Source organism: Vombatus ursinus, unplaced genomic scaffold, assembly GCF_900497805.2.
Source record: "Vombatus ursinus unplaced genomic scaffold, bare-nosed wombat genome assembly UNPS02000582.1, whole genome shotgun sequence".
Taxonomy (NCBI): Eukaryota; Metazoa; Chordata; class Mammalia; order Diprotodontia; family Vombatidae; genus Vombatus; species Vombatus ursinus.
In genome coordinates this window covers 37,391,382-37,404,741 of record NW_020940360.1, presented here as the reverse complement: position 1 = coordinate 37,404,741, position 13,360 = coordinate 37,391,382, and the positions used below count along the sequence as shown (strand labels likewise).

The following is a 13,360-nucleotide window of genomic DNA, read 5'->3' as shown; positions in this document are numbered from 1 at the left end:
AAGATTTTTGCAGGAAGATAATATTACGTGAGTACAAATGAATACTATGTTTTTAGTTTGTAAAAGATAGGAATTCTGGAATTAGTTTTTGCTCATTTCAATTTTAACTATATTATTATTTTTATAATGATTCATTAGTATCTCCAAATTGCGTCACTTCCAGTACAGCTAGCTAGTGTTTATTCTTGGCCTACTTCAGCTGCCCTTCCTAAATTTGTTTTTCTTAGTGCCATTTCTGCTACCTCATGAAGGAGGAACTGTGATGTTGCAGTCCAAATGGGATTACTCCATCATCACTAATGAAGAAAAAAAGAGTTTTTTACAGAAATCTTGACAGGTGTTTTCCACTTTGTCTTTGTGGAGTCCTCCTTAAGGCTTTATCATAAATGCCCTCAGGCTGATTTAGATTAACTTTCTATTAATTTGTTTTCCCTCCACTGCTTCTCTATGGTTTCTTGAGGCCATACTGCTCATAATCTTCCATCATCTTCTTTCATAAAATTTTTCAGACAATTTACACTGGAAATTAGTGTTGCTCTTGGCTGCTGTATCTCTCTGTTTGGCCATAACATCTCTACTGAATAAATGTTTTTTGGGTGTCACAATCAGACAGCAGAAGTAATTATATACAATGACTCTGATTAGCATCAAGGGAAACAAAAAACAACAGTAACAACAATAGGGAGGACCTTGTTCACCAAAGGAGTTTGCCACTGAAGAATTTCCAATACAGAATTCAAGTGGAAAAAGGATTCCTTGTATTGAGATGCTCCTTTTTGGAGATGACATTGTACTAATTTCACCAAATCCTAGAATAGTGCAAAGTGTCCTAAAGGACGTGCATAATCACTGATGAGTTCAATCTAATGTTTCAGATAAAAAGTACCAATTGGATAAAAAAAATATCTATTGTCTAGCTAGGATATGCTGGTGGGTTGATAGCTTGCAGAGCTCATTCATTATGTATAACTTGGACATAAATGCTGGAATGGTAATAAACACTGTGAAGAACCAAACAAAAGAAGGAGAGTGGGTTGGATTGGTTCTGTGAAATTGTGTAATGCTTTTAATGAACCTGAGCTTCACCCTAAAATAAAATCCCCACATATTTCCAATAATATTGCAAGGATATGAGTCATGTAATACCATAGTTTTCAAAGAATCGAAATTTCAGGTCACCTAAAAAGCAACAGAGAGGCACATGGGCATTTGTAGGCTAAAACATATTACTAACAATGACTTGCAGGGAGGAGAGGTACAAACTCATTTCAAAACAACAAATACATATATATTAAGAACCCACTGTGTCATGGACTGCTAGATATACCAAGCCAAAATAAATCAGTCCTTGTACTCAAAGAGCTTACACTGTATTGGGAGTAAACAACATATGCACATGTAAGTAAATACAAAAGATACATAAAGTAATTTTGGGTTGGGAAGGAGGAAGGCTAAAGGCTTAATATGAATAACAGAGCATATTATGCACTGGTGCTATGTCACATCTACAGCAATTTGGTGAATTTATGATTTCACTGTTGTGGGCACTCCTTCCATCAGAACAGGTTACAACCACTCTATTCCTTTTTATACTTTATGATTCTTGTTCATACATGGTGCTATGCCTAATTGTAGATGCCACTTTCAATGGAGGCATCATTAAAGGTGATAAATCTAGACTGAGGATGCAATTCAACATTTATTAAGTACATATTATATAGAAGACATAGTAACATGAAAAACTGTTGAAGGAATTGGGTGGGGAAGGTCATCCTGTAGAAAAGACAGAGTAGAGATATAATTGCCTTCAAATATTGGAAGAGGTTATAACGTTATTTTGTGCTATGGATTAGGTAAAATTATGAATAGTCATCATGAGGTTCTGATTTTGCTTATTATAAAGCAAAACATCCTAATGACCTAAGCTCCCTAATAATGGAAGAAATTGCCCTGTGAAGTAGTGAGATTTCTTGATCATTGAACTCATTCAAACAGAGGCTGGAAATCAACCTGTGAGAGATATTGTAGAAGGAATTTCTGTAAGGATATATGGTTGAATTAGATGACCTCTCAGGCCCCTCACTACTTTATGATTCTATAATTTTCTGACTCATACACAGCTTAGCAAGAACCTGCAGTGTATAAAGTGAAGCCATAAAACTCAACGATTTCACCTACCTTGCTGAACTTGTCATGGCCAAGCAAAAGGTGTCATCAAAACTACTTAATTCATAAGGTCGAAAGAACTCACTATGGATATCAATTTCTTCTTCATACTTGTGAAATTTCTTCACTATCAACTTCTTTCTGTTTTCCACACAGGTTACTACAAGGGATATTTTCTGTTATTTTTTTATAAGTAATAGGCATTTAGAAATAAAATTACATCATTTCCTTGCATTCCTTATATCTAAGAAACAATCTAGTAGGTAGAAAAAACTTGGATTTGAGGTCAAAGGATGTGAGCTTTAATCTCAACTCTGCTCCTTCTGATCCTGGAAAAAAAATGGCTCTTCAAATGTCTCAGAAGAGAGGCAACATGCTATAGTGGATAGAGGCCCAGCTTTGCAGTTAGGAAGATCTGGATTTAAGTCTTGTCTGTGACCCATACTGGCTATGTGACTATGATCAAGTCATTTAACTTCTCATTGTCCCCAGGAAACTCTCCAAAGACTGTTATTTCCAGATGAGTTGCTTCTCTGCATCAGTGGAACGAGTTTCCACACTTAAGAGTTCCCTAAACCAATAAAATCACAGGTGCTGAACAAAAAAAAAACAAAAAACAAAAAAACCCCATACACATTAAAAACACAGAAGGTTTCAAATGTACTACCATATTTCTAATACCTTTTAAAGGCAAAGAAAAATAGAGAACCTACCTTCATCATAAGGCAGTGGCAAATGATTTATTACCCCCGGGGTTAGCCAATCCGTATAGCTATAAAAGTGAAAAAAGGAAATTTATGGCCCAATTGTAAACACTAGCTTTGCACAATTAGTGGGTAGAAGGGATTTCCTGTAATCGCCAAGTCCATTTACAATGCTGGCTAATTTTTAGGTCCCTTATAAGATACTATTTTGTGCTTAAATCAAAAAGGTCCAAACAAAGTTGTCTTCAACCTGTCCTTGTAGGGTGTCTCATTCAATTGTGAATTAGAAAGCTGTGATATTTATGGTTCCTTTGTAGGTTTGGGTTTGGGAACCAGGATACTTGCTCTTAGTTCTAATTCTACCATGAATTCATTGTGCGATTTAAGGCAATCCATTTTCTCTCTCTCTTCCACAGTTTCCTCATCACAGCACTACTGTAATTAAAAAGAGATGAAAGCACTTTCCAAAGTGCCACACAAATGAAAGGGATTTTTTTTTCCCAAATAGTTTAAGGGCATGTTAATTTAATTATATGCTCTCCTTATTTCTTTTATTCTTTTAATTTTTGAGTACACTCTTGTGCATGGGAAAATCAACTACAGGTATATACAAATGAAATGGTAATTTTAAAGGAGAAAGGTAAAGTTGTTAGTCAACTAGCTAAATCATTAGTCAAGTTTAAAGACAGATTGTCTTAACTGCATTTCATTTTTAAGCATAATTAAGTGCTTAAAGTAGATTATGAAATCCTATTCTGATACAATTAACTAATTTTTGCTTATTTTATCTCAACATAATTTTTGCTTATTTTATTCTAACCAAAAAAAGAGCTTACTCTACACTTTAAAAGATGTGAACCACACAATTTAATTAAAGCTCATGTTGGGTTCTATTATGTTCAGAGGGGAACAGGGAGAATTTTGAAAACAATAAAAAATGAAAACACTGCACAACTTGCTACCACTTGAGCTAGAACTTAATGGTGATTTCACTATTTTTTAACTGCCCACAACATCACAAGACCTCGTATTAAAGTATAACCTCCAAAACATGTTCCAAACCTAAACAGAGGTGATTATTTACTTATTTGCCATTATTGTCTCCCTGCTATTGAAAACGGGTTGTCTATCACAGAAACAATCATTAAATTTTTAATTTACACATAAAGCCCTCAACCTCCCAATAATAAGAAAACTATTTTGTAAAATATTTGTACTCAACAATTTCAACAAGGGCTTAATTATTGTGTCTGTGTGCTTCACTGAAAAATTTAAGGACTACATTAAACTATAAACTAGTGGCTATATAACAAGTCTTTTCAAACTGACTCCTTTCCTAGGTTGGACCTTGAGGTTTTAGGTACTCCCTAACAGAGTATCCAATATGGAGAACTTCCTTTAGAAAACCTAAAATTTACACTCAGTTGACTTTCCAAAATCATGCTTGGGTTTCAAGTGGAATGAAATATTGTTCACCCAATTAAAAGGTGGTGTGGTACAGAGGAAGGAATGGCAATCAAAGGACTTGGGCTCATTCCTGGTTCTGCCATTTATCACATGGGTTCAACTCCGGGCTCTTCCATTTATAATCGTGTGACTTTCTGCAAATCAGTTCACTTCTCTGGTCATCACTTTTTTCATTTGTAAAACCAAGAGGTTGTTGGAATAGATGACCTTTCAGGTTCCTTCCTGCACTAAATCTAAGATTCCATGAATTTTGCATAGCCTCTATTCATGCCAGGCCCAAATCACCTTAAGTTTCAATTTCATATCAATGTTAATTATAGCTATTTCTTTCACAAGTACCTGTGGTAGGATTAAGTAACTTACTTCATGTATTTTTTTTCAAAGAGAGAGGCATCAAGTCACTTATTCAAAATACAATGCACATTTTGAGTTTTTGCAATTGACTAAGAAGGCGGAAAAGTACCTTCTTCTTGTCTGTGAAAGTTTCATGGTGTTCTTATGATGTAAGTAAAAATCTGTTGGGAGCTCCCAGAGATGAGGTTTGCCTTCGGTGGGATGAAATACTCCCAGAAACAAATTAATGGAATCTTGTCTATCAGCATCTAAAAAGCAAAAATACGTATTTTAAGAAATCAGTCACTATTAACACAACATGGAGATGTTTTTACAGATAAAGTGAATATAGAGAGTGTGTGTAGATATAAGTGTGTGTCAGTGCAACTTGCAGCTCAAAAGAATAATTAAACTTCAAAAGTTTATAAACAAACAAAAAAAAACCTTCACAAAAACAGCTGGCAAGTGTTTGATCAAAACAGAAATCTTACTCAAAAATACTGTTTCCCTCCTACCTCTCTCCACCCATCTCATAAAGAAAAAATGTAGTTTCATTTCCAAACTAGCTTAATGAGGGAACATATTTTAGACTGTTGAATCAGGTCAGAGTTTTATAATTTATACCCATTAGAAGAAAACATGAAAAAATTATTGATTGTGTTTTTCACGGAAGAGCAATTCCCCAAAAATCTCTAACTCCAGAGACTAAGTACCTCCAGGGCAAGTGAGGAAAGTGCTTTGAAAATCTTAAAACACTGCACCAATGTGCATTGGCAGCACAGCATAGTGAACAGAAAGTCAACCTTGGAGTCAGAAATACCTGGGGTCAAGTCCTCACTGACACATACTGGCTGTGTGAACCAACCCAAATCACTTAACTCCTCAGTGCCTTCATCAACTTTCTAAGTCTGTAAGTTGCAGAGAAGGTAGGTGGTGACCCAAATTGGAAGAAAGAGTGTTCTTCATTGAAAGTTTCCTAAATGAATAAAAGCATAGATCTGATTTTTTTTTATGAGAAGCAGTATAACAGAAGTAGTAATGGATGGAGAACTTGGCCCAAAGCCAGGAAGACCAGTGGTCAAGTCCTACCCAAACCTAAACGGGAGACTTTAACCTCTCAGTGCCCTATAAGTGGCTCTCTAAAGATGATTAAGTTAGAGAGAAGGTGTTAACCTGCACTGGAAAAGGGAATTTCCTCACCTGGGAGTTACCTATATTAATAAAACTATAGGTTCAAGTCTTGTCATCCTCATCAAAATCATTATTGTTGTTATCAGACAAAATAAAAATTGCCATAACAAATGAATTTTCACCTTGCCTAAAATGAGTCAAGGAAGAGTTCACTGGACTGAAAAAAAAAAAAAGAAAAAAAAAGAAAAGCTAAATGATCTCTCTCCTAAATCTGTCAGTTACTTTGCCCTGCAAACTTAAGCTTGTCAGATTTTTTTTTTCTGCTTCTGTCTCACAATTCTTGAAATGATAACAATGACTTGTTTCACCAAGGAGGTATTTATACCATATTCTGTTCTTCCTAAGGGGTGGGATTTTCTTTCATGTTAGAGAAAGGGCAAGTGCACACATGTGTGCATTTTATTACGGTGTGCATCTAGGGAATTTGAATACTCAATCTTATATAAAGGATATTGTTTTTATTCTACAAACTAAAAAAATTAACTACACTTAATTTAAAAAAATACAAAACTAACCACTATTTTGTTTAAAATACAAATTTTGCAAAGGAGCTCCTTTTAATCAAACAAATTCATCTACCTTAAAATTACAGAACAATTTCAGTCTTACGTTCTTGGCTAAAAAAAAAAAGGATATCTTTCCAACTCCAAAGTTATCAGTGATCTCTTAATTGCCTAATCTAATGGCCTTTTCTCAATACCTATCTTTCTTGACCTCTCTGCAGCCTTTGACACTGTCAATCACCCCCACTTTCTGGATGTTTTCTCTTCTCGAGGTTTTTGTGATAATGCCCTCTCCTGATTCTCTTCCTACCTGTTTCACTACTCCTCCCCAATCTCCTTTGCTGGATCTTCATCTAGGACAACTGTGGGGGTTCCTTTAGGCTCCATATTCTGGTCCTTCTTCTCTTCTCCCTGTATATACAATCTTGCTTCATTTGAGATCTCATCTCAGTTATCATCTCAATGCAAATGATTCTGAATCGATGCACCCAGTCCTTACCTCCTGAGTTCCAATCTCAAATCACCCACTGCCTTTTGGACATCTCAAACTGGAGGACCCATAGGCATTACAAACTCATTATCAGAACTCATTATCTTTCTCTCCAGACTCCTCTCTTCCAAAGTTGCCTATAACTATTGAGGGCACCACATCCTCCTAGTCAAACATACTCCCAACATCAGTATCATCCTCAAATCCACCCTTATACTCACTCCATATATCCAATCTGTTGTCAAATCTTATTGTTTCTACCTTCACACCACCTTTCACAGACATCCCCTTCTCTCCAGTCAGTCATCACCCTAGTGCAGGTCCTCATCACTTCTCATCTAAATACTGCAATAGCTTTTAACTCATCTCCCTGACTCAAGCATCTCTCCATCTGACTCCATCCTCTACTCAGCAGCCAAATGATTTTTCTAAAGTGTAGGTCTAACCCCTGTCACTTCCCCTGCTCATCGGGCTCTAGTGATTTCCTATACCCTCCAGGATAAAATAAAAAGTTTAGCATTTAATGTTCTTTTTAACTTGACCCTTTGCTACCTTTGCAGTATTCCTACACTACTACCTTCCTACTTAAGCTAGAATCCAGCTATATCACATACAACATTCTGTCTCCTTTTTCCTTATCTTTGCACCTAGAATGCTCTGACTCCTCACCTCCATCTTTTGGTGTCCCTCAGTTCCTTCAAGACTACTCAAATCTCATCTTTTGCAGGAGATCTTTCTAGATCCAACTCTCATCAGCACTCATGGAATCCCTCAGAAATTACCTCTCATCTACTCTGCATAGAATTTGTTTATACATACTAGTTATTTAATGTTGTTTTTCTCATTAGACTGTAAGCTCCTTGAGAGAAGGGGCTATTTTTGCCTTTCCTTGTATCCCTAACACGTAGCACACTGTGGTATGTATTAGGTGCTTAATAAATGCATGCTAATTGATCAACTGAATACTACTGCCTTCAACATTAGGCCAGTACCTATTCCCCACATCAGAAACATGCCCTGGTGTACACCTAGCATTAAGGCTACAGCATGAAGTCCCTTATTATCTAAACAATGAATGAGACTGCCTCAAAGGATGACGATTCCTGAACGATGGGCTTCCATTCTCCATTAAAACATTTTTCCACTCAAGGGCAGTCCCTCCCAAATTCCCATCAGGTTGGCTGAAAGCGTTAAGGGGCTGAACTGACCAGGGTCCAAAGTCCAGATTTCTCTTAAAAAATGGGCAGGGATATGGCCACTCTACCTACAGGGGGAAAAGGGAAAGAACATCCTGGCAACCAAGTCAAGCCACAAACTCTAACCAAGACAAACACTCCTGCATCAACCACAGGGAGGAAAGAGATGCAAGACAATCTCCAAACCCCTCCCTCATTGCTCCCACACTTACACACATAGCTCACCATAACTACTAACTGTACAATCATGCTCTAGCACTCCCTGCACCCAGACTGGCTTCACAACCCCCAAATTTTGCCACATACAGAAGTAATCTGCCTGGTTCCTGATGTCCCTAATTACTCTCCAGGGGTATGTTGGAGCCAGCCCTAATCAACTGCTAAATGTTCAGTGTGAGCATTTACCCTCTGCAAATCAGGGCTTCATTTATTGCTTCATTCATTGTTTGGACTTAAGAAAGTGATGGAGAAAATGTTATTAATGCAAAGACAACTTACAAGTGTGTCTTTTTTTCCCCAAGAGCTAGTTGTTAAACATTCTTATGAGCACACCTCCAACAGAATCTCTTCACTCCACCACCACCCCCAATTGTCCCCAACCACTGCCTAGGAGCGGCTAGAGCTGTATAGGGAATCTTCCTGTGGGAAGAGCAGCATTTCTACTTCTCTTCCTCTCTCAGTTCTCCCACCCTCCCTCCTCGTTTTACAAAGGAGGAAGCTGAGGCCCAGAGAGGGGAGTGACTTGTCCAAGGTCACAGGATTAATGATAGAACCAGGATTCGTAGTCAACGTTCCTTTCTTCTCCTTTGTTCTTTTCCTTTCACTACTTCCCTCAATTCTTTTAATTGAGGGGTGAGGGAGAGAGGAAGAAGAGAGAGTAAGTATGAAAAGACAGCTTAAGAAAACAAGGACAAAAAATGATGACAATTGAGAGGAACAAAAAAAAAAAGGCAAAGAAAAATAAAATCCTGACATCTCCATTAGCTCCCATGAAGAAAAGGAAGATAATTAGCCCAAAAGATAAGTGAGGAAGAGAGAGGGAGGGAGAGAGGAAGAAAGAGAGAGAGAGAATCCTGCTTATAAAAGTTGACATTTCCCTTCCTCACTACTAACTTGGGACCTTGAAACCTTGCACAGCAGGTAGAAAGATATCAAATAGATTTTTTCAAAGATATCACATGTACGTGTGTAGCAACACATTGTTTAAGCACTGGTTTGAACACATCAGGAAATTAGGCAGTATTTTTATTGAATTAAGGTTTAGCCTAGTGTGCTTAGGCTCAGCTTCCAAGTGGGCTCCTGTAAAAAATGAATAAATCATGACATGTGGTCCAGGGGACATGGTAAGACCCCAGGATCTCACAAAGCTCCATAATTAGTTTACTTTCACTCTTCATTAAAAGAGAGTTGAATATATACAGGCCTGTTTGACAATAAAAAGATTGATACTTCAGCCTCCAGATGATTAAATACACACACACACTTACACACACACACACACACACATTATAACATAAAGACCAAATCTGTAGTTTAGCATTAGGACTTAAGTGAAAAAAAAAAAATCAAGACTCTTGGAACACTTGCCTTTTTTTCTAACAATTAAAGAAGTGTTGTAAAATATAAAGCCTTATTGCCAATTAGGGAGAGTGTCTGGTAAGATGAACAGAATCAATGCTGAGACGTTCAATGTTGTACTCAGTGCTGACAATGTATGGAAAGGACCAAAACAGACTAGGACAAAGAGAATGGTCTTGTAGGTATTTTCCATTTCTGGTTGTTACGGATACAGGATTGAGAGGAAAGGCAAGTCATCCATCAACATAAGAATGTGATCTAACAGAGGACTGACTTAAACCACTGATCTTCAAATTATAAGGTAATAAAGGGAAGGTGAATAAAATAATTTTTGTTACATCTCCTTGAAAAATATCAGAGCAATTCCTTCCCATAGCTATTATGACTAAGAAAATACAATTATATTCATACTCTAGACTTTTTATTTGCTTTTACAGCCCTTAATAACTTGATCTCTTCCCACCTTTCCAGTCTTCTTATACCTTAATGTCCCCCATATCTACCATCCAGTGCTATTCCTCTCACACAATACTCCATCTCCTGATTCCAAGGATTTTCACTGGCTGTGTTCTATGCCTGGAATTCTCTCCCTCCTCATCTTCATCTCCATTTCCTGGTTTCCCTAGCTTTCTTGAAGTCCCAAGTAAAATCTCTTTTTCCCAATCCCTTTTAATGCTAGTGCCTTCCCTCTATGATTATCTGCAATTTATCTCATATCTATCTGTTTGTACATGGTTGTTTTCATGTAGTCTTCCCCATTAGACTGAGAGCAGGCACTGCTTGGGTGATTTTTTTTTTAACCTTTCTTTGTATACTCAGCACTTAGCCCAGTCCCAGGCACACAGCAGGCACTTAATAAATGTTTGTTGACTTGACCTGACTTCAAAGGACTCTGGATAAAGTTTCTAGTCATATGAAGAAGGAAGGATGCAAAGGATTTTAAATAAAAATAATCATTTTTCTGGAATCATCAGTGATTACTACTGCAAATTGCTTATCTAATTCACAAGAAAATATTGATTTTACAACCTCAGGGAATTTTCAGAACTGTCAATACTTTTTAAACTGTTCTTTCTCTGAAAAAAAAAAAAACACCTGTGCATTATAATCAGAATAACAAGTGAAAAGCAGAGCTAAGAATGCACAGCAATTTTGTTTAATGTACACAAAATGTAAGCAGCCACATACAAACGCAAAATAGCCAGCTTTAGGAACATAGATTAAGAACTGAAGGGGCCTTAAAGATCATATATCAAATCCTCTCATTTTACAGACGGGCAATGTGACAGGGCAAGTGACTTATCTAAGGTAGGTGGTACATACATATAATAGTCTTTCATTAGAAACAACTATGTTTAACACTGAAGCAGTTAAAAAATCTAGCACTGAAAGAAAAAACAAACAACTTAGTCCTAATTTTGTCCATCTAAATCAGATGACTTAAAAAAAAAAAAAAGAATGTGTATCTGAAGCGTTACACAAGAAACAATAAAAACCCCATTCAGGCCTTTGTATCTCTCTGAGTTCTGAAATTATCTATAACTCCCTATTTACCTGAAAAAGCATTACTGTAATATCTAGACAGAGTTTGCATAATGTCTTTGGAATGCTGGGTCCATGGAGCTATCTTCCTGTAAGTTTTGACTCGATGAACAAGCTGAGAACCACCATACTGAAGAGATAACGTGTCACCATGATCTTCATATAGTTCCTCAAATAACCTATGCAAAAGACAATACACATTTAAGAATTCTATTAGAACTCTGGCAAAAATCATTTATTTGAGCCAAAATAGACCTTTATTTCTGGCTTTCTTATGGTTTTTTTTCTCTTTTTTCTTTCAAATCAAAGTTCACTCTTACTCATCTTAAAGATGGAATTCCTCTCCTTACTATCCTTTCAGTTTATATTAGTTTTTCAGTGGCCAAAAAATGTAAATATTCATTTAAAGTAACCTGAGCAGAAACACAATGAGCTAAGATAAATCGTCTATGTCTACCTCTAACTTTTTGCATCTTGCATTTGACATCTATTTTATTTCTGATATGCCTTCTAAAAAAGGGTAAGTCCTTGTGATACAGTTATAGCAAAATCATTCTCTAAAAAGTATGAATAATTGTAATTTGTGCATATTTTAAGTATCTGTTAAGATTTCTAGTTATAATGATATCTGTGGAGGTGACTGCTTAGACCTTACTTAAACTTTTTTACCAGACCATGGACAGGCAACAATAGATATTACTGCATTTTTAAAGTGGCCTCTTATTTGAGATCTGCTTTGTGATTAAACTCTTATTAAGAAATAAAACTGCTACCTTTTTTTTCTTAAATGTTTCATGGCTTATTAAGTTGTCTATAGGATTCAATTTGCATATGAATGAATAAAGCATTTATTAAGCATTTACTGCATTATGTGCAAAGCATTGTGATACATGCTGGGGACACAAATAGAAAAACAGGACAGTCCCTGCTCTCAAAGTGCTAGCATTTTAATGAAATGTGAAAACAGTTCAGTCCCTCAAGTAAATCCAATTTACTTAAATATCAACCAAATATAGAATAAAAAAATGTGGCATGATATATCCATATTAAATACTAGTGTTCAAAGAATTAATTTGATTAATATTACATAGAAAACACGATAACTTAAGGAACTGAATAGTATGACCACAAGATTAAATAGTACACTTTTAACTATTTCAAAGAACAGTAAAATGTAACGAACACTTAAAAATATCATGAACAATTGCTTTCCGCCATTATGTTGAAGTAACAGTATATAAAATAAATCTTACCTAACTGCATCTGTATCAAACTGTAGATTAGGTTTGTCGATCAACCCCAAGGAATATAGCTGATAAGCTAAAGCACACTTTCCTACCATAAATTGGGCTGTATTAGTGCGATCTAAGCAATCCACACAATTGGTTCGAAGGACTCCAGTCTAAGAAAAGAATAACGTAAGATTTTTCTGTCATTATATGGTAATCACAATTGTTTGAATGTACTTTTCATAATAGTATAGTTTTCTTTTTCTGTGAGAGTAATAGGAGATATTCATATACAGAGTTTCAGAGCTAGAAGAGACTTTAATGATTATATATCCCAGTTTGTACCCCTTGAAGAAGCTCAGAACCTGACAAGTGGTTGTCTATCCTTTGTTTTGAAGAACTCCAAAAAAGAAAAACCCAACACTTCCCAAGGCTTCCCATTTCTCTTTGGAACAGCACTATTTGCTGGGAAGTTTTCCTAACACCAAGTCTACATTTACTTGCCTCTTTGCACCTTCTACCCACTTCTCCTCGTTATTCCTTTGTGATGCCAAAGTGAAAAAAATTTTTTTCTTCAAAATGACAGCTTTTCATGTATTTGAAGAACTATCATGCACCATCCCCCCCCACAGTTTTTATGCTAAACATCCTTTGTTCCTTCAACTGAACCACATTTAGAATGAACTCAAGGCCCTTCACTATTCTGCTTGCTCTTCTCTAGACATTTTTCAACTAATCCAGGTCCTTCCTAAAATGTGGTGCCAAGAACTGAGCACAATACTCCAAATGTGTTCTGTTGCAGAGTATAATGAGACTATTACCTCCTTATTTCCTTATGTTATACCTCTCTTAATGCAACCTAAAATTACATTAGCTTATTTGATCACCATATCACATTGTTCTTAGATACATGTCAAATATTTATTGCCAAACATGTAATTTTAAGTAAAATGAAAGATTA

The 13,360-nt window shown here is 36.2% G+C and overlaps 1 protein-coding gene across 2 annotated transcripts in view; it reads right to left on the bottom strand.

The window, feature by feature from the left end:
• The window catches only part of FIG4 (FIG4 phosphoinositide 5-phosphatase), a 128,965-nt gene that overhangs the window by 60,133 nt on the left and 55,472 nt on the right, over window positions 1-13,360 (bottom strand). For both annotated transcript variants that reach the window (XM_027855937.1, XM_027855943.1), the window contains exons 14-18: window positions 12,424-12,572; window positions 11,183-11,349; window positions 4,801-4,939; window positions 2,880-2,938; window positions 2,179-2,326 (exon numbers count right to left, since the gene is read on the bottom strand). In XM_027855937.1, coding sequence (XP_027711738.1) covers window positions 2,179-2,326; window positions 2,880-2,938; window positions 4,801-4,939; window positions 11,183-11,349; window positions 12,424-12,572 — 662 coding nt within the window. The remainder of the gene's footprint in view (window positions 1-2,178; window positions 2,327-2,879; window positions 2,939-4,800; window positions 4,940-11,182; window positions 11,350-12,423; window positions 12,573-13,360) is intronic.